At 43.3% G+C, this 22,722-nt stretch overlaps 1 protein-coding gene across 10 annotated transcripts in view; it reads left to right on the top strand.

Moving 5' to 3' along the window:
* Positions 1-22,722, top strand: part of LOC137438841 (DNA (cytosine-5)-methyltransferase 3A) — a 90,316-nt gene that overhangs the window by 31,515 nt on the left and 36,079 nt on the right. For 9 of the 10 annotated variants that reach the window (XM_078767326.1, XM_078767325.1, XM_068134255.2 and 6 more), the window contains one exon: positions 3,248-3,409. In XM_078767326.1, the coding sequence (XP_078623452.1) occupies positions 3,248-3,409 (162 nt within the window). Of the gene's footprint in view, positions 1-3,247; positions 3,410-21,868; positions 22,018-22,722 lie in introns of those variants that run through there. The other variant, XM_068134258.2, reaches the window with a different exon arrangement.

The following is a 22,722-nucleotide window of genomic DNA, read 5'->3' as shown; positions in this document are numbered from 1 at the left end:
GTTGACCCATCCAGGATCGTGACCCCTAACCACGGAAAAACTGCTACAGCAGCCTTATGCATCTGAAGATGCAAAAGGAGTGGATCTTCTTCTTCTTTTCTATAAAGTACATGTTTTGTCTCCCATCATGTGAAAGGCTCATTCACACCAATCACATGCAATACAAGGACATTAGGAGACATCAGTTATTTTTTACGTAAATTAGAAGTGCGAGCAGAGTAAAGTTTGTGTGTTCCTTGCTGAAAATGGTATAGTCTGTGTCTTGCAAGAAGACTATAGAATAGATGTTTGTTTTGTGTGCATCTAGAGGGGTCTAATGCGTCTGAAGGGTCGAAAAGTCAACAGGTTTAAACTGTAGGTTTAAGGGCGTAAAGGTCCAGAGGGTCGAAGGGGTCTTAAGGGTTCTAAAAGGTATGTTGCAATCGTAGTTAGTGTCTATTGGAGCTTAAGGGGTCTAGAGGGGTGTTAAGGGGTCTTAATTGGTTTAAGGTGTCTGAAGTGTCTAAAGGGTCTGAATGGGATAAAAAGTCTGTCAGTTCTAAAAGGTATATAAGTCTAAAGGACCCAAGGTATCTAAAGGGTGTAAAGGTCTAAAATGTTTAAGGGGTCCAAGGGGTTTACAAAGATCTTAAGGGTTCTAAAGGTCTAAACGGGTATGTTCCAAGTAGGGTCTAAAGGGATTTAAAGGGTATAAAGTGGTCTGCAGAGTCTAAAGGGGTATAAAGGTCTGAGGGGTCAAAAGGGTCTACATGGTCAATGGCCTCTAAGGGTTTTAAAGGGTCTATGGGGTCTCAGGGGTATAAGATATCTAAACGGTCGGTGTAAGGGGTTTAAAATATATCAATGGTCAAGGAGTCTGAAGGTTATTCAAAGATCTATAAGGTATGTTCCAATCATAGTTAGGGGTCTTAAAGTGGCCAAAGGTCTAACGGGGTCTATAGAGTTCACAGGGTCTAAAAGGGGTATAAAGGTTGAAAGAGTTTTAAGGTGTCTATGAGTTCTAAAGGCTCTAATGGGGTTTAATGGGGTCTAATGAGGTATATAGGGTCTAATGTTGTTTATATGGTCTCGAGGGACTAAAGGGGTATGAAGGTCTCAAGGGTATAAGGCATTTTAAGGTGTCAAAAGGGTCTAAAGGTTCAGGGGTCAAGGTGTTGAAAGGGTATAAACGGTCAGGGGGTCTAAGTGGTCTAAATGGTGTAAAGGTCAAAAGGGTCAAGGGGTCTAAGCAGTCCAAAGTGTGTAAAGGTCTTAATGGGGTCAAAGGGTATAAAGGTCTAAGGGATCATTAGGGTCTATAGGGTTTTTTTTTTGTTTTTTTTTGTTTTTTTGTATACAAGGTCGAGGCTCGTGAAAGAGCTAACATTAATCACACAAAAAGTCAAACCGACACATAAAACATATAATAAGGGAAGCAGTAGACAAGATGGGGAGAGAGGGGGAAGGACACAAACACAACATTTGAGAGCAGGGACATCGAGAGAACTGTGGGAGGGAGAGGGCTTGGGGGGAGGTGGGAGAGGTATAAAACATATGACCACTGCAAGGACTTCCAGGAAAGAAGTTGGAATTTCAAAAAATGTGGATCTGGGGTGAATTAGCGGGAGTAGAAAAGATCAAGGTTTTGGATGGGGCAGGATAAGAGATGGTGGGGGAGGATAAGAGATGGTGGTTCAAAAGACCTGGAGGGAGGAGTGGGATTGAAGGGAGTGGGGGAGTTTGTTCCAGAGGTGGGAGAAAAGAGGAATGAAAGAGTGAAGGTGAGCAGAGAACCTAGATTTTGGCAGTTTGACCATAAGAGGGTTGCTAGCAGAACTTGTGCGACCTGTAGGAATATTTGGGGGACAGAGCACAGATAGAGCAGGGGGAGCAAGGCCGGAGAGGAGTAAAAGCAAATATGGAGCCGAAGGGGTCCAAAGGTCTAATGGTCCAAAGCCAGTTTCACATTTCCAAGGTGGCCTCCAAAGCCAGTCGCCGACTGGGCATCCTCCGTCGTGCGAAGTCCTTCCTTGGCACACCTGAGCTCCTCACCACATACAAGGCTTTCATCCGCAGCTCAATGGAATACTGCTCTCCCCTCTGGGCTGGTGCTCCTGCCTCACACCTAGCTCACCTTCACGTTGTTGAAACCAAAGCTTTCAGAATCATTGGAATCTCCCGCGTTGAAGCTAACTCCGAGGGCCTTTCACTTACTCACCGCAGGCAGGTTGGTGGTCTTTCTGTCTTCTACTGACTCCTCTCCGGCCTTGCTCCCCCTGCTCTATCTGTGCTCTGTCCCCCAAATATTCCTACAGGTCGCACAAGATCTGCTAGCAACCTTCTTATGGTCAAACTGCCAAAATCTAGGCTCTCTGCTCACCTTCACTCTTTCATTCCTCTTTTCTCCCACCTCTGGAACAAACTCCCCCACTCCCTTCAATCCCACTCCTCCCTCCAGGTCTTTAGAACAGCTGTTCACCACCATCTCTTATCTTCCCCCATCCAAAACCTTGATCTTTTCTACCCCCGCTAATTCACCCCAGATCCACTTTTTTTGAAATTCCAACTTCTTTCCTGGAAGTCCTTGCAGTGTCCGTATGTTTTATCCCTCTCCCGCCTCCCCCCAAGCCCTCTCCCTCCCACAGTTCTCTCGATGTCCCTGCTCTCAAATGTTGTGTTTGTGTCCTTCCCCCTCTCTCCCCATCTTGTCTACCGCTTCCCTTATTTTATGTTTTATGTGTCGGTTTGACTTTTTGTGTGATTAATGTTAGCTCTTTCACGAGCCTCGACCTTGTATACAAAAAAAAAAAGGTCCAATGGTTCTAAAGGAGATGTTCCAATATTAGTGAAGGTCCAAGGAGTCAAAGGGTCACATGGGTTTATACTCTTCACGAAGAACACAGTTTGATTTTTAACATCCACCAACTATTGCGAGCAGAGGAGATGCCTCGCCTAGTTTATTGTACATCGGCACACACACATTGATGCCTCGTCCTCCCTGTGAAACACCAGGATTGGTGTTTATCGCTGGATTGGGATTCAAACCTAAACTAGACAGCTAAGAGGCAGGTATGCATTCCTCTGTATGGGAAAGACATCTGACGAGTGCTAAATAGATCAAAATGAAGACATTACAAACAATGATAGACTATTAACCAAACAAATATTTAGCCATGTAATACTTTTGGATATTTTAAACATGACTTTTGTTGCTGCTTCGCTTGGCGTGCCGCGTCGACCAGCACTAACGTGAGTGTGACGTGGCCAGGATGCGCACAGGGTACGCGGGCAGGGTGGCTGGGAGACGAGCTTGCGACCTCGCCCCTCTCCACGCATCTCCTTCCAGGCCGGGCAGGCCGTGCCCACCTCGCCGCAGCGCGGCATGATGAGGGCGCGTGATGACCTATCCGGCCAACCAACACTACGCAAGGCAAGTGGAGCCCGATAAGCCTACTGGCGTCGGGCCCTGCACCGTGGTTTGTCTCCTTGTCAACCGATCGGCTCGATGTTCAGTCGGAAACACCAATTTGGGGCTATCAAATTCATCGGGTCATTTCGTAGTCTTCCTTCAAGTCACAATGTGGAGACTGGAGTATTCCGCATGACTTGTGTCACTTCGTTTGCACTTCAAAATTATTACTTTGCGCAAAAGTACATTGCATGCCAACCCTTTTTTTAACGTTACTTGTAACCTGTTCTGTGAATTGATAACTTCCTGTATGGTTTGGCTGCTCTTATGCCACCGTAGTCGCTGGACCTCTCAGGGGACACCAAAACTGGGGAACCCTCTCGTGGAAAATTGGCCAAAGTTGCAATATGAATGGGACCCAGGGTTAAGGGTGAAAGGTCAATTTTTCTTTGTTGCTGTCTTACCAGGCCCTTGGACCGTGGCCATGGACACGTTGAACCTTTTAATTGGTAATCTTCGAAGCACATTCAGATGCAAGGAAGTGAGGAAGCTCTGTGAGGCCGAGATAAGGGCGTTCTTGTACATGCAGTGCTGTGGGAACGCCGTTCCACATGGTGTGGTTGCTTTTTCTTAGAAATGTTTTGTAAACACGATTTTATGCTTCAACCCCCTGGTTAGCACTGCAGCGCAATAAGCTTGATGAATGGATTGCAATTTGGGTACAAATTGATGGGTTTGTTTTTTTTAAACTTTTCATGGCTCCCATGGAAACCTGAAAACTTTTGCATTATGACAGTATGATAGACCTAGGTGGTCAAATGGTAACCTGTTGTGGATCACGATTTGAATCCAATCTCAATTGAGCACCTCTTCGTACCATGTGCCATCCTTCAAGAAGAAAATCCCAGCAGTGACAAACAACGTGCACGTATGTGTGCGGTGCACATGTACAGTGCACAAACGGTAGTTTGACGATCTTACAAACAGAGTCGAGGGCTGGGGTGGGGGAGGGTACTGGAAAATGACATTGCTGAAGGGCAGTATTCAGAAGCAGGCCTCCTGCTAAGCTGCCCAGTCAGGGAAGAAATGATGAAGGGGGGTGGGGAGGGGAGCGGGGGATAAAGTGGTGGTTAAAGTGTAGAGTGGGGGAGGGAAAACTGTTTAACAATAGGTTTATCTTCCTCCGAAGCGCTCGCTCATGTTGCTTTTCCCATTCCAGACCCGCTGGCCTTGTCGTTCATGTTGGGCACGTTCGGTCATCCAGCACGTAGCCCCGCACGTCCACTCCGTTATTCTAATGTTTTTATTCCATAGGGATGGCAGTCCAGGGACCTTTCCTAGATGCTGGGAGGTGACGAGAAACTCCTGGTGCTGGGACCAGTGCGGCAGGAATGTAGATGAAGCGATGGTGGGAGGGGGGATGTTTGGGTGCAGAGGGAGGGGTCCATGTCTTGCTTTTGCTGCATTGCATTCCACAGGAACACGTGCTTTTTGTCCATACACTTTCTCCCTTTCAGAGCAAAACGTCATGTGAAATAGGGACTTGACACACATATACACACACACACACACACACACACACACACACACACACACACACACACACACACAATGATATATATCTATGTATATTTGGGCTGACAGGATACCCGAGAGGTACGCACACTCGCCTCTAAGCCATCTAACCTGGGTTTGAATCCTGACACAGCTACAAACTGTCATCCTGGGGTTTCACAGGCGGAGTGATTCATCAGTGTGTGTGCCGTCCCTCGGGTGGACATTAAAGATCCCATGTTGTCCTTCATAAAGAGTAGGCGAGCTCTCGCCGGCACTCTGAAGAAATTACAAATTCCTGCCCTAAATACTACTGGGAGAGGGATGGCAAACTACCCAGCATGCTTCGGCAGAACCAATGCCCTGTAACACAGATTGGGGTTCACATCGAATCGGATATACTGTATATATACAATTTGGTCCACTGATAGGGGGGTAGGAAAGTTGTGTGACAATTGAACTTTATTGAAAGGTGGCCCAACAACACCAATTTTTGACCCTTTACAAAACGGGATTTCCCATTTTCCCAGTAGTGCTGTTGTTACTCGGTGCAATGCAGTACATTTCTAAGTACTCTTCTTCAACTTCAATTCCTTTCCGATACTTCATTTTCCCTCGAGAGAAAATGAGAATTCCCGTTTTATGGGGGGGGGTTCAATATATATATCGGATATGTTTTACTGGCTAAGAGCTTTAATTTAACCCATGACAAGTTGCATATCAGGCAGTATTCTATTCTATGGTTAGGCCGAACACACACACAGCGTTAAGCCTTCAATTAAAATGGGATAACCAATCGACTATGCGCATAAAATTGGTCATATTGCATTCATAGCTGCACTGTCGTGGGTTCAATTCCAATTAAGTTGTTCATAATTATTTGGACGTGGGATATTACACAATACATCTCAATCTGACCATCTTTCTTTTGTAAGAGCCATGACAGTGTGAGTATCTGTAGCTTGTAGTGCTGCAATGATCTCAAGCACCGTTTCTTCAGCTTGACCTTTAACCCTGTACAGAAAAGTTTTGTCTGTAATTTCTGTAATTACTGCATACCAAATTAACCGACGCTTAACTTTTTATCATTACAGTCCATAACGCTGTTGTGCCTTTTAATTGTTCCATTTATCAGGGGCCATGCATTTATTACGAATGCAAATAATTACGTATGCAATTAAATGTCTGCTGCTCTTCTTCTGCTCCAATCGGCTCATCTGATCATGTGCTTGTTAAAGTGGACATCTCTCTGACCATTCTCAGGGAGCCTCCTCAGCGTCGACGAGTCTGGCATTTCACTCAGGCCAACTAGCACGGTCTTCAAGCAGCCATCAATCATCTGGACTGGTCTCCCATCTCTACCACCTCTGACATCAACTCATCCTGGGAATTCTTCCAAAGTAAATTGCTCTCTCTCATGCACAGATTTATCCCATCTCGTCTTCAGTTGTCATGCCCTTCCTCCCGTCCATGGTACACGGAATCTTGTGGTGAGGCTGTTGCCCAGAAACAACTTGCCTTCGTCTCCTGGAAAGCAAATCCAACGGAAGAAAATCTCATTTCCTTTCACAAAGCCCGAAACAAGTGTGTGTCCACCCTCAGGAGAGCCAGGAAACAATATCTCTCCATTCTCAAGACCGAACTCTCTTATCTGTCTCCCTCTTCCAAATCCTAGTGGCGTCTGGTCAAATCTGTTTCTGGTGTTTGTTCCCCCTCCATCCCCTCCCTTACCTCAAACGGCTACACAGCTGACTCCACACATGAAAAAGCTGAATGCCTCAACTCTGTCTTTGCCTCTAAATCTTGTGTCCCAAACCCATCCCTCTCTGTACCCACCATACCCAGTCATACCCAGCTGCTCCTGGACTCCGTGTCCTTTCCTACTGACAAGGTGGAAAAGTTTCTGTCAACCCTCGACTCTGATTCTGCAACTGGACCTGACGGCATCAGCCCATGGGTCCTAAAATCCTGTTCTTCTGCTCTTTCACTCCCTCTCTCTGTTCTCTTCACCCTCTCTTTTGCTCAAGGTCAACTGCCATCTGCTTGGAAATCAGCCAACATCACGCTTTGCACAAAAAAGGTGCAAAAACAGATCCTAGCAACTACAGACCAATCAGCCTTCTCCCAATTATCAGCAAAGTCATGGAATCCATCATTGCTTCAGATATGAAATCTTTCCTCTTCTCCAATGGCTTGATCTCTGATCATCAATTTGGTTTCAGACCAGGTCACTCTACTCTGGACATGCTGCTTCTGCTGTCTCAACAATGGATGGAGGTCCTCAAGGCCAAACAGGAGATTAGAGCTGTCTCCCTCGACATATCACGTGCCTTCGATACGGTCTGGCACCCCGCTCTGCTCACCAAACTCTCCTCCTTTGGTATCCATGGAAATCTCCACGCATGGCTGGTGGACTTCCTCTCTCGTCGTAGTCAACGTGTGGCCCTGAATGGGTTTCTCTCATCTCCTCTTCCTGTTCAGGCTGGAGTTCCCCAAGGCAGTGTTCTTGGCCCTGTGCTTTTTCTGGTCTTCATCAATGATCTCTCTGACTCTCTTGAAAATCCTCTCTATCTCTTTGCTGATGACTCCACTCTCTGCCGCTCCATTCCTCATCCCTCAGATCGGCAGTCTGCAGCCTCCTCACTCACTGCAGATCTGGACAAAATCACAGACTGGGCAAACAAGTGGAACATGTCTTTCAATCCTGACAAATCTCACACTCGTACGATGTCTCTCCGAAAAGACCGACTGGACAACCCTCCCATCTACTTTCTGAATAATCCTCTCCAAGAAGTTCTGTCACTCAAGCTTTTGGGTCTCACTATCTGCCATGATCTTTCCTGGGAAAACCACCTTTCCAAGCTCCAAAGCCAGTCGCCGACTGGGCATCGTGCGATGTACGTCGTGCGAAGTCCTTCCTTGGCACACCTGAGCTCCTCACCACATACAAGGCTTTCATCCGCAGCTCAATGGAATACTGCTCTCCCCTCTGGGCTGGTGCTCCTGCCTCACACCTAGCTCGTCTTCACGCTGTTGAAACCAAAGCGTTCAGAATCATTGGAATCTCCCGCGATGACGCTATCTCCGAGGGCCTTTCACTTACTCACCGCAGGCAGGTTGGTGGTCTTTCTGTCTTCTACCGACTCCTCTCCGGCCTTGCTCCCCCAGCTCTCTCTGGGCTCTGTCCCCCAAATATTCCTGCAGGTCGCACAAGATCTGCCTGCAACCCTCTTATGGTAAAACTGCCAAAATCAAGACTCTCTGCTCACCTTCACTCCTTCATTCCTCTTTTCTCCCACCTCTGGAACAAACTCCCTCACTCTCTTCAATCCCACTCCTCCCTCCAGGTCTTTAAAACGGCTGTTCACCACCATCTCTTATCTTCCCCAATCCAAAACCTTGATCTTTTCTACCCCTGCTAATTTCACCCCAAATCCACTTTTTTGAGGTGATTTTTGTCTTCTTTCCTGGAAGTCCTTGGTGTCCTTGTGTTTTATACCTATCCTTCCTCCCCCCAGGCCCTCTCCCTCCCACACATCTCCCGATGTCCCTGCTCTCAAATGTTGTGTTTGTGTGCTTCCTCCCCTTCTCTCCCCAGCTTGTCGACCGCTCCCCTTTTTATATACTTTGTTTGCTTGTTTGTTTGATTTGTTTGTTTGATAAATGTTAGCTCTTTCACGAGCCTCGACTCTGTATACAAAAAAAAAAAAAAAAAAATGGGGAACATGTTGACCGGAACATGTTGTTGGCGTCAGGAAGAGCATCCGGCCATAAAAACATTGCCTCAAACAGGGAGCCATGATTGTCATGGGGCCCGCAAGGCTAACCCCCACTCTAGCGGGGGAAAATGGCCTTAAAACGATCATTCATTCATGCATTTCATTCATGTTGACCCCCACCACTTACACTCCACCCCATGCTCTATACTATCTCTCCTTCAAACTTCTCTTCTGGTATTCCCTACTCCTCTCACACGCGACTCTCCTATCATTCCTCTCTTTTTATCTCAATCGTAATTAACCTGATTTCATCTCCCCCTTCCCCACTCTCCCCAGCCATTGTACAAGTAATAAGTAGATAGCTCTACATTGTATGGATTTTGGTATTCAATCTCATTCACTGACCATCTTGATCGCACCGACCTTTCTTTTTTGAAGTACATTGGCCTCGAAGTGATGTAGTACTTCCCTACGAGTTATCTAGAGGGCTGTAAACAGATTGATTGATTTTGATGTACCATCCTCTTTGCAGAGCGTCGGTGCTGCTGGAGCAATTTCTTTGCAGGGGTTACACTGGGTGGTTTGCATTTGCCTTCCAAGATTGTTTGTCTGTTATCTATCGTTTTCAATGCTGAGCGTCAAGCAAGGAAGCAGCACGTACCATTTTCAAAGTCTTTGGCATGACTCGGCTTGCGTTTGAACCACTGCTCTCTGAGACTCGGAGCTAGTGCTCCAACCATTACATCACTGAGTCTAGTCATGTACATGTTATAAATAAAACCAAAATAATAACCACCTTTAGAGGCCATTTTCCCCGCAAAGCGGGGGTTGGCCTTTTTCGGGCACCGTGGTTGTTGTTGTTTTTTGGTCCCCTTTTTGAAGCAATGTTTTACGGCCAGATGCCCTTCCTGACGCCAACCCTTTTTGCCGCCTTTTAACGACAAACAGGGAATTACCAGTGAACTGGTACTCAATTTGCCGACCTCGGAAGGATGACAGGCTGAGTCAACCCCCCTGGCGTTGGTTCAGCGATCGACCGGGATTCGAACCCAGGATCCTAGGATCCTAAGCCGGCACCCTAGCCGCTAGCCCAACACCAGGGCTTATGGATCTAAATGTTATGGATATAAAATCGACCTCACTCCATCTCCATCTGCCTGCTCTCCTCAGCCTATTCTTAATACTAGGTGGTCGGCCTCTCATCTGTTTGGGAGACAGACAGCAAAGCTTCCATACACAATAAGGGTGCAGAAATAGATCCCCTCAATGACAGGGCCAATAAATTTACATCTAGTTGTAAGCAAAGTCTTGGAATCCATCACCGTAGCCTAGAGCATGTTTCCTACTCGCAAATGGCCTGATCTCTGATCTTCAATTTTCATTCCATCGTATTTACTCAGTTTTGGATATGCTGCTTTTTCTCTGTCAGCAATGCATAGAGTCCCTGAATCTGAAACAAAATGTCAGGGTTGTATCTCTGGACATATCAGAAACCTTCGCACCCTGTCAAGCTATGCTGCAAGCAGAGCTGCCTGGCTCCTCCATGCACCCAATCAGTACATAGTTTGCATCGGTATCATGTCATCTCCTCTCCCTAATGTATGCTGGATTGTTAATTGGGCCCAGTTTTGTTCCTCACATACATAAATGCCCTTCTATAATATTGTTTTTTGAGAAACCCCTATTTTGCACTTTGCAGATGTTATAGCATTCATACATCATCATAATGACAGTTCAGCAGCTGCCCTCTCAATTGAGCTGGAAATTATCAGATGCTGGACCCCGACACAGAATGCCATTCGATTCAGGCAAGTGTCAGAGTCGAACCTCGTCTCTTCAAAGGCATCACCTTGGTCAACCACTGGAAGAAGTTCAGTACCTCAAACATCTGGGCCTCACCATCAGCCGTGAGCTATCCCAGACAAACCATGTTTCAAACATGGCCTCCAAAGCCAGCCTCAGACTGAATATCCTCCATCATGCCAAGTCCTTTTCATTGAATCCGAACTGATCACAGGGGTCGATGCCATTGTCCCAACTCAAGAGAGTACTGCACTCTCCTGTGCTGGGGTCCCCACTTCACACCTCCCACTCCTCGGTGCTGCGAGAATTCAAATCTCTCAAAATCTTTATCATCTCTCACACAGAATCAGAGGAACAAGGTCCAATTCTCCTTCATTGTAGGGTTTGGTAGCCTCTCCGTTTTTTACAACATTCTACTCAATCAGCCCTGCATGCTGCACACACCGTTCTAGTAACATCCTTGTTAATCACACAATATCCAGGCTCACTGCTCGATTCCACTTCTTAGTCCTCTTTTCTCCCCCTTGTGGAACCGCCTTTCTGAGTCAGTTCATTCCCACTCTTTCCTCCAGGGCTTCAAGATGGCAGTCACCACCACCTCAGGCCATCTTCTATGATGACCTCAGGTCAAAAGGCCTTTATCCACAGCTTGATGGAGTACTGCTCCCCCCTCTTGGCTGGCTCCCCTGCCCCACACCTTACTCAACGTGCAAACCAAGGTCTACAAGATCATTGGACTCTCCCGTGATAAAGCTGAGTCCATTGGCCTATCACTTTCCCATCGCAGACAAGTCAGTGATCTCTCTGTCTTCTACCGCCTCTTTCCTGGTCTCGCACCCAGTGCTCTTTCCATGCTTTGTCCCACCAGGTTTCTGCAGGGCGAACACAGACCACCATCAACCCCCTTCTGGTGAAACTACCTAAATCCAGGACCACTGTTCAGCTCCACTCATTCGTTTTTGCCTGAGGAACCAACTTTCACATTCTCTTCAATCTCATCCTTCCCTCCAGGTGTTCAAGACAGTTGTTTACCATCATCTCAAATCATCGCACATCCAAAACCATGATATTATCTACCCCCGTTAACACCCCACCCCTCTTTTCTAATCCCATTAACACCCCCTCCTCCAAGCCCATCTCCTCCCAAATTTCCAATGTTTCCGTCCTGGGAGTTTGCTTCTGTATCCATCTTTTCCACCCCGTGCCTTGTCCCTTACCCCTCATTCTTCCTTGCATCCTTTATTTGTCCACATCTACATCTATTTAGTCCTTCAACCCTGCTGTTGGTCTTGCCCCTCCTCTTTATACTGTTCCTTTTGTTCTGTTGCGTCCTGTAGTCGAGCTTTTCCATGAGCCTCGACTTTGCATCAAAAAAAATCTCTACATGTGATTTTTTTCCACCCCTGTCAACCTTCCAGCCACATTACTATCTCTATATATCCATCTCTCCATCTCTCTCTGAGTTTGCCATCCATCAAGAGGAGGTGTTAAGTCGGCCGTCCAATTTGCTAACACTTGCACGTGGGCATTAAAGATTGAGCGTAGTCGTTCAAAATGGCAAGGTCATTGTACGCAGGTGCCATGGATACATTTAATAATCGTCAGTCACTGTGCCCCTGGAGCATGGCAAGTAAGGCCGGGAACGTGGTTCTGTGGTCACTTAAATCCGTTCCAGCTGAGGTTGAGTAACCTCCTAACTTGGAATCAGATGTACCAACAACAATAACAGTTTCATATGATGCTTTACTAATGTGGTTGGTTGTATTCTGTCTTGGCAATGCCATCTTGTTTGTTTGTAATGATTCATGCTCACAAGTACAGCATCCATGGTTTGATTGGTTGGGAGTACGTAACCACCCGGGATGCAAACGTCACGATTATTTGTTTCTTGGGCACGTTGATAAAGTCGAGTCGAATGTGGCGTCTTTTGTGTGCGTCTTGTTTTGAAAGAGGGCTTGGAAACCCCACGGAGCGATTGACTGCCAGTGAAGGAGGGAGGGATGGTGGAGGGTTTGGAATCTTCGTTCCCTATATTTGTGCACAAAGGCTCGACCATTGGATGCGCTATGTTAGTGAATTGCTAATAGAGTGGTGTTAGGTCTGGCTGTTTAATGAGAAAGGCATGGAGATGGCACCCAAGCGGTAGAAACTCAGCATTGCAAATTCTCGACACTGGTAGCTACACCGTGGGATAGCTTCTCGTTATTTGCCTCCTGTATGTTGACGGAAGAACCTCGCATGAATGCGTGTGTTGTACGACAGAAAATCCATTTGGGATCGCTTTAGCTTTTTGCCAAAGGATTTTCATTTTTCCTGTAGCCGTATGGTTGTAATCGATCTTTATGTACAATTCACAATCGGACATGTTAACCAGTGGTTTCCCACCTGTGGTCCACGGGCCATGACCCAAGTTCTTCAGTGAGGGGTCTGTCGGGAATCAAAGAATCCCTTACCCAAATCTATTCGACTTTCTTGCTACATTTAAAGTTCAGTTTCCAGATGAAGTGTAAGGTATCATAAGGGAACATATATGCAGTTTGAGAATACAACTACGCACAGAGACCTCTACTGCAGGAACCTCTGCACTCAGCGGCTGTCCGTCACAATGATAGTCGTACATCAGGATGCGAAACGTATTTTGAGGTTCGGAATGGGTTGGCACCCCAAGAATAGTTGGGTACCATTATTGTAGTCAACTTTTGAATTATAAACCGTTTATCCTGACTACATGGTTACACATTTTATTCATTTTATTCATTCCCTCTCTGCACATTTCCCACCATCCCGATATCAGTGCTGGGCCCCTTCACTCCATTTGTCGTCTCGCTCTTCTATGAGCCTTGACCTATCATTTCCCCAAGATTAATGACTACGCATAGCAGATGTGGATACGATTGAAACAAAGCTTCGCTTTGTGACTGTGCTCATACACTCAAAGAGAATTATAGAAAGTCACATTTAAAACTTGGCAAATTATTCGATCGGACTGTTATGTTCAGCATTGCTTCGCATCATTAAAAGGACAATCTCATCGGTTTGATTGAGGATAACGATATTGAAAATCCATACAGTCCAGTCATTTTGCTCATTCCATCATGATATGGAATTCCGTAATTGTTGTTACTTATCCCAGTCATTCTTTAGGCTCTGCCATGGCCAATTGGTCCACAGAGGGTAACATCATGCCAGGACCCAAGGTTGGATTTTGTGGAACTAGTTTGGTTAGGGATTAGTAATATGTTGAGTATACCAGCAATAACTCACCTACTCGTTGTCAAAGGACATCATGGGATCTTTAGCGTCCACCAACAAATGCAGCAGATATGACACCCAGCTCAATGTCCACCTGAGGGACAGAGCACTTTGTGACGCATCATCCCACCTGGGAAACAGCATTCAGATGCTTTATACAAGGGTCAGGAATCAAACTCACACTTGAAAGCTCGCAAGCGACTTTGCTACCTTAATGTGTTAATAATTTGTTACATCCTTGTATGCATCTATAAAATTGGATGATATATGTATTGTACTTCTTATACATATGTAAGCGAGTCTGTTTGTTTGTTTGCTCCTTACACGTTTCTAAACCCCTGCGCCAATTTCCCCAGAATTCGCGGTGCCACATTGTTTTCACATGTTCAAGGTCAACGTCACAGTAAACGCTTTAAACTATTAACCAAATTTATGTAAAAACATTTAAAAAAACAGTGCTTTGGGCGATGGAGCTTCGTGCGTCGGGTGTCCCCCTCAGCAACGAAAGGGGCGAATATTGGACCGGGGGGAATGGTCTCTCTGCTGGGTATCGACCAATTACATTTAAATATTCATTTTTCACATGCAGAATGGAAATTAATTTACAACGGTCGTTTGTTTCCACTGTGTTCATATGTTCATGGCTTTGCTTATTTATGACTTCATCTTAGTTAATAACAATCGTCTTGATGCTTTGTTAAAGTCTAAATAGCCTGATTCGATGAGGTGACCCAACTTGTTATATTATACTATGGCAGCGGTTCTTAACCTGGGGGTCGTGACGTACGCGCATACGCGAACAAAATACGGTGTGTGGTATGTACCTTTGTTAGGTTCCTAAAAATGGGCTCAACAAATTGAGATGTTATTTATGACCCCTTCATGACCCCCAGAAAACCCCCAAACGACCCCCAGGTTCTGCACCACTGCACTACGGTGTCACATAATTGCATGAAGTCCGTAACTCACTGCTGCAAAACATCAACTGTTAAACTTAACTCAGCATTTTGGGTTTAGTTTGAGTTCGGCGACAAGTCCAGCCCACATGGGTCCACCATCAAATAAACTTAGGGCCTAACAAAATTGGGATCGACCTTCTTCGTTTTTCAGCTTAGTACGTGGATGTTCTTAATATTGTGTACACCTAAACTGATCACGTGACCGGCCCCGTTACTTCCCGCTCACCGGAATCGAGCAACTATCCACATGCATATCTCCCAGAAAAATAAGATTTTCATTTTCACATAACAAAGGAGGGTATTTGACCCTAGAACAAAGATGGCGGCATAGTGGATAAGACGTTAACTACATACCTCTCTGCAAAAAGCATCGTGTTTTGCCTACTCATTGTCTCTGTTATTAGTGTATTTAACATTTTCTTAAGAGAGTACTCCTAACGGATCACACTTCTGCAATCTTCGGATAAAATGAGCAATTCTGGATGCAGTAAGCCCATAAATAAGAAAGTAAAAAAGTCCGAAGAGTTGTGATTTACACATACACGTGACTAAAATGCTTGAGCCGTGATTTTTTTTTTCCTTTTGTTAACAACTTAGTTAACGGAAAAACGAAATCAGTTACAATACTACTCTTGACCATTTAAAACCATTTTGTTTTAAATACCACGTGACCATTTAAAAACTACTCTTCCTCTAACTTTGTTACTTTCAAATTCATTTACTCTGCAACTACTTGAACTATTGACGCAAAATTTTCAACATAAGAACGAATAGCCACAGATAATTTGTATTGATAACTATGATGTCATAGGTCACGTGGTATGGCAGCCATGTTGGAAAAAAGGGAAAAAAAAACTTTGGACATCTCCAAAACTGCTGAATGCAAAAAAATTGAAACTTGGTAAATGTCAAGTACTCCCCATGGAGAATAAAGTTTGATCATGATTATGTCATCAGTGAAATGGTATGCCAGCCATTATTGGATGCGTCACAATCCTTATCCGATCAATGCAAAAATAATTGAGGGTGATCTATGGAGAAATTGGTCAGGAGGATTAAATTGATGACATCATTGGTCACGTGGTCTGGCAGCCATATTATTTTCAAGAATAAACCTTAAATTTTTTATCTCCTCCAGAACAACTTACTAGATTGATATGAAACTTCATACATACGATCAACTAGCCAAGGTGAATATAGCTTGATAATTCAAATATCACAGATCACATGGTCTGGCAACCAAGTTGGATTTAAGTTTAAACCATTATAAATCACCTTCTCTCAAACAGCTGAACCAAGGGATGCGAAACTTTAAGTATATCATCGACTACTCATGGGAATAGAAGGGTGATAATCAAAGCATCATCAGTCACATGGTCTAGCAGCCATATTGGAATGAATGAAAACCGTCAAAAATCCCTCTCCTGAACCACTTCATCGATCGATGCAAAACTTCAGAAATATCATCGACAAGGCATGGGGAATACAGCTTGCAAACTTTTACATCATTAGCCACATGGTCTGGCAACCATGTTGGATTGAAGGTAAAACCTATAATATACCTTTAAAAACCCTATTCTCTCAAATGGCTGAACAAATATATGTGAAACTTTAAGTATATCATTGACAACCCATGGGAAAACAACGGTGATAAACCAAAACATCATCCATCACATGGTCTAGCAGCCATATTAGATGAAATGAAAACATTTTTTTTTAATCCTTCTCTTGAACCCCTTCATTGATGGATGCGAAACTTCACAAATATCATCAACTTTCCATGGGGATAGAAGGGTGATAAACAAAACATCATCAGGTGCATGATCTTGCACAGCCATACTGGATTGAACAAAAAACTTTTTAAAAAACCCTTCATTGAACCACTTCATTGATTGATGTGAAACTTCACATATACATATATATATATATATATATATATATATATATATATATATATATATATATATATAACAATCACATATAAATATATATATATATATATACAGTCGTGGCCAAAAATATTGGCACCCTTGTACTTTTTTCAAATAACTCACAATTTTCTGTAAAAATAATTTCAAATTCACAAAAGTATTTGGTCTCCACAATTCTTTATTTCACTGTTAATATTACAGAACCTTTGTTTTTGATTCAGTCCTTAATATATTCTTTTAAATCAGAAAATCAAAAGAAATGGCATTGACAAAATTATTGACACCCTAGACTTAATATTTAGTAGCACAGACTTTGGACAAAATAACTACAGTCAATCGCTTCCTTTAGCCATGAATGAGCTTCCTACACATCTCTACTGGCAGTTGGGCCCACTCTTCTAATGTAAACTGCTCCAGTTCTCCCAATTTTGAAAGGTGCCTTCTCCCAACTGCTGTTTTCAGATCTCCCCACAGGTGTTCAATGGTATTTAGATCTGGACTCATTGTTGGCCACTTCAGAACAGTCCAGCGTTTTGTCTTCAACCACTCTTGGGTGCTTTTTGAAGTGAGTTTGGGGTCATTGTCCTGCTGCAAGACCCATGACCTTCGACGGAGACCCAGCTTTCTGACACTGGGTTGAACATTGCTCTCCAAAATGCCTTGGGAATCTCCTGATTTCATGATGCCATGCACACATTCAAGGCACCCAGTGCCAGAGGCAGCACAGCAACCCCAAAACATCACTGAACCTCCTCCATGTTTGACTGCAGGGAAGGTGTTCTTTTCTTTGAAGGCTTCATTTTGTTTTCTGTAAACATAGAGATGATGTGCTTTACCTATAGCTCTAATTTAGTCTCATCTGTCCACAGAACATTCTCCCAGAAGGATTTTGGCTTGTTCATGTGTGTTTTGGAAAACTCCAGTCAGGCTTTCTGATGTCTCTCTCTCTCTCTCTCTCTCTCTCTCTCTCTCTCTGTCTGTCTGTCTGTCTGTCTGTCTCTCTGTCTCTCTCTCTCTCCGGATGGTGTGAGTTGAAACCTTCCTACCTTGTGTCTGAAGGTCAGCTTGAATCTGTTTGGCAGTTAATCGAGGTGCTTTCTCCACCATTCGAACAATTCTTCGCTGCAATCTTCGATCAAGTTTTCTCTTGCAGCCATGTCCAGGGAGGGTGGCAACAGTGCCATGGGCCTTAAACTTCCTGATACCATTGCGTATGGTGGACACAGGAACATCAAGGTCTCTGTAGATGGACTTGTAGCCTTGAGATTGTCGATGCTTAGCACCGTTATAAAGCATGCTTCTGTTAAAAAAAAAATTGTATTCTTGGTCGAGGCTCGTATGAGAGCTAACACATAGAACATATAATAAAGGGAGTGGGAAACATGAGGGGGAGAGAGAGGGAAGCACAACAACAGTAGGGAACAGGAACATCAGGAGATCTGGGTAGTTTTTATTTTTTGTCATGAAAATATGGTCCATCGGAATCTATGATGAACACGTTGACTGATCAACTTGTATTTGTAAGAAAATAATACGAATAAAATATTGTTTAAAAAAATCCAATTTTATGTTCCGTAGTGAATTCTGGGACACCCTGTATATTGGATAAATGTCGTTGATGAATATTTTCTCTTTTTGCTCACTCGATAATAAGTTTCATTAAATCCAAATGCAACACGATGTTTATGATAATGTCCGCAATATAAATGCGTGTCAATTTGAAGAAAATATCACAGGAAACATTGATTTAAATATTGATGAATTTGAATATGATTTTGTTGAAATTGTCCAAACAATTTTGAGGGATTGCATTTACTTCTTGGAAAGTTTAGCTCAAATTGCTTCATAATAGGCTCAACTGAAATATGGTTTCCTGATACTCCTCATTCAGTGTATTCGCTCTCTGACTATAACTTAATTGTAAATAATATAAATAATCATAATAAAGGAGACGGAGTAGTCATCTATGTTGCATAATATTTTGATTATCAAATAAGACATTAACTAAATATTTTGAATGATGTGCGAGAAATTGTATTATTTGTAGAAATTATCATTTCTGGTAAAATAAAAATTCTTATAATTGGAGTTGTGTACGGGCAACCACATTCAAATTTAAATGAGTTCTTGGTTGGAATACAAAATCTCTTGTCAAGTCCCACACTGATTAACAAGTCAAGTTTCTTAATGGGTGACTTTAATGCCAATCTTCTTCAGTGATCACAGTGCTATTATCCAAAAAAAATTAAGATACCATACTCTTATTCTTATAATTTATAGCGCTTTATAATAAACCATTGAAGATTAAGGATAATTCTTCATCTTTAATTGACAATCTTTTGTCTAATATTCAACCATTTCCAGAATGTCATTTTCTTTGACATTTCCAATCATTTTCCAGTTTTCGCCTGAGCTTCATTATTGATTAAGCAGTCTTCTCATCCGTATGTCAATAAAAACATGTTCATACTCTTGGCAGAGTGTCGGTGCTGCTGAAACAGTTTCTTTTCTTGGCAAGGGTTATCCTGGGTGCTTTGCCATTGCCTTCCAAGGCAAGGAAGCAGCACATACCATTCTATAGTATTTGGTATTACTTGGTATGTTAGCATCATAAAACCACACAGCTGCAGTTTGAACCACCGACCTCCCAGATTCAGAGTGGGCTCTCTAAACCATTACTTTATAATAGAGGATCCGGAAATGATAATTTACCTGGTCATATTTCCTTTTCATCTATCTATAATTCCAGTAATCTCTGTCTGTACGTTTGTCTGTGACCGCTGTTTCTCGACAACCACGGGTCCGATATACTTTTAACTTGCCAGGTATATTGCTGGGGACCCGAGGATGTGCCTTTTCAAGGTTTCATATTAATCGGACAATTACTTACCGAGCTATGTCCAAAAAACGATTCAACCAATCAGAGAGCAGCGAACTATCACGTGTGCCGAACGTGGCGGGCACACTCTGCCTCGGATGGCACATTTGAGAGCGTATTCATTTATTTCACGTTTGCAAACTATGTTGGCGTTAAACTATGTTTTACAACTAATAAAAACGAATTTGCGATTCATTCGCTTTCCTGCGCGTTTGTGCACGCGATGGCGATTTCTTTACCAAACTCCGGAAGCCGTTCGCTTTGGACCAAACCATTGCATGTAAATAGAGGGGGGGGATTGTCACCACTCGCAAGCCGTTCGCTTTGGACCAAACCATTTCATGTAAATAGAGGGGGGGGATATAATTTTAGATATAGATATAGTACGGGCATGCCCTAGTATAGACAATGTGCAATAAACAAAATTTTTAGTCACATATTGTTGTAAATCGTGCATGGAAAATACATACATATTAATTAATTGACATATGTGGGAAAATTGCACGCCCAGACCAGGAATCGAACCCAGGTCCTCTGGTGAACTGTGCCAGTGCTCTGCCATTTAAACCACCTTTAGAAGCCATTTTTCCCTGCAGAGCAGGGGTTGGCCTTTTTCAGGCACCATGGTCCCCTTTTTGAAGCAATGTTTTATGGCCGGATGCCCTTCCTGCCGCCAACCCTGTTAGTCGCCTCTTGCGACACACAGGGAATTACCAGTGAACTGGTACTCAATTTGCCGACCTCGGAAGGATGACAGGTTGAGTCAACCCCCCTGGCGTTAATTCAGCGATTGACCGGGATTCGAACCCAGGATCCTAGGATCCCAAGCCGGCACCCTAACCGCTAAGCCAACACCAGGCTGAGCTACACATCTGAGCTACATACAAATTACCTATTTGAGTAAACTCCTTTCAAGAACTTGTTGTACATATGAGTGTATTTTACCTTATTGCTACATTGTTTAAATTATGGTATTCTTGCTTGAGGCAACTCACTGAAACTCCAACTGGATAAAATCATAATCATTCAGAAAAGAGCTATTAGGATTATCTGTAACACGGGTATGCGATCACACACTAATCGATTGTTTTTTGAAAATAAGATCATGATGGTAGAGGATTTCTGTTACTTTCACCTGGGGTCTCCCATGCTCCAGTTGAGTAGAAATGACTTGCCTCAAGCATTAATTGATAAGTTTGTCAAAAAACCATTATTCGCATGAATATTCTATGAGACGAGCGTTTTCATAGCATCTTTCACAGACGAGAACGCGCCTTACATACAAAACTCTCAATTAGTATGAAACAAGTTATGGGTCTCGTATTCAAACGTAAGCTTAAGTTGCATTTGTTACATGCCGACATGAATGATTGATTCCATGCATTGTCATATTGAGACAACCCTTAAAAATATTTTTTCCTGCATTCAATTTGTTAATAAAAGTGTAAATCATAAGTAAACTGTTTGAGTGCAATGCAAAACATCTGTAGATTATATTAAATTTTCCAAATAATTCTCGCAAATACAGGACTTTCAAAAGTATGTATGGTTGCAAACGAGGCCTTTGTGCATGCGCTGTTTGTGCGTTTTCAGCGACTCGGTTCCGCTAGATGTGGCGTTTTTACCTGTCATTGCTAGGGCGAATCCTGGAAGTCAATTAGTCTTTTAAAACATTATTTTCAAGGTTTGGATGAAAGGGTGGCAATTTGAAGATGGTCAACCAAATTCGGTTTTCCGAGATGCAAATCAGGCTCACGGAAATATCGGAAATACGAGACATATCCGTGGATGCGAGGTGTCGAGTTCCTGTCATTTCCTGTTAATACAAGCGAGTAGCAGACACACACACACACACACACATCTCCATTTAGCAATATATTATTTGTATAGTTGTATAGAGACTAATGGGCTTACCCATCCTTGCACGCATAGTTTTCAAGAAGATATATTTATTACTTCTTGATCTAATTGGCAGCCATAAAAATGATCCGAATGCAAAACCCTACGTAGTATAATTTCTCTTGTGACCCCGGAACCAAACAAACAATTTATTTAAAACAGCCCTCACAGCAACCGCCCTCAACATGATTAATAGTAAATGTCATCATTTTAAATGTTGATTTTAAACGTGACCTTTGCATCCACAAGCCCCAGATATGACTTTCCCATTGCTGTTAAGAAGCGCTCAAATGATGTCTCCTTCAGGGAAGTCTACCTGGACACATCTAGCTCTGACATGGATATAGTTGGCACAAGCTTTTGTGTATTTCCATGTCGTGAAGACGTCCTTTGTCAAAGAGTTGGTAACCATTACTTTGTTGGTAATGACGCACAGTGTTTGCAGACGTCCATTAAGTAAATCACCAAGCCTGCCGTGTTCACAGGAAGCATTTCCACAATGTACAAAGTCCACTCACTGGCAGTGATGGTCAAGGGTTTGGGTAGCACGTGTCCGTCCACAGTTCGAGCCTTGCACTGGTTCACATCGTCGGGAATCTGCAGTACGAGCAGCTGTAAGATCGCAGCCCTGTCGGTGAGCTGAGAAAGTTCTCCAACTCTTTTATTGTGCAGAGGCACACCCTTTCTCTCAGGTACTTTTCCAAGTATTTGTGGCTTCTTTTTTAAGCTTTGTGAGCCATTTTAGGTAACAATCCTTATCTCGCACACACGATATATACTTTAGCATGCCCCGATGGCTGCTGTTTCTGCGCATGCACGCAAAGCATTCTGGGGTAGATCGTGTCATTTAAAAAGTCCTGCATTCTGACTGGTGATGACATGTAATTTACATTTGCAACTACAGCTGAAAATTCCATTGTCTTTGTTCCTACTTTTATTTTGTTTAGTCTTCTGTATTCAGACTCGTGTTTCTGTGTGATTTTGTCTATTCTCTTGTATTGTTTGTTTTTTACTCTCCGATTTTTGCAACTTCACAAAGGGCCATAATCTCAACAAGCACTTGCTTATCTTTAGGTGCTCCCAAAATATTGTATTATAAGTACTCATTATTAGTGTTGATTTCTTGATAATTTCAATGTTTGCTTTGACTGTACATGCATACATAAATATTATTGTTTTTGAAGAAATATGTGAAAATAAATATTATTTACTATTATGAATATCATATTTGCCTTAACCATAGGATTTTTCTTAGATATTAACAGGCCAGCCCACTTATGTACAGAAACGTTACGTGAATTCTGAGTGTGGTCCACAGAGGTCGGCGCTCCATCATTTT

The sequence above is a fragment of the Myxine glutinosa genome, chromosome 13, assembly GCF_964187855.1.
Source record: "Myxine glutinosa chromosome 13, kmMyxGlut1.1, whole genome shotgun sequence".
NCBI lineage: Eukaryota > Metazoa > Chordata > Myxini > Myxiniformes > Myxinidae > Myxine > Myxine glutinosa.
The sequence above is the reverse complement of the archived record's forward strand: the minus strand, read 5'-3'. Positions and strand labels throughout refer to the sequence as shown.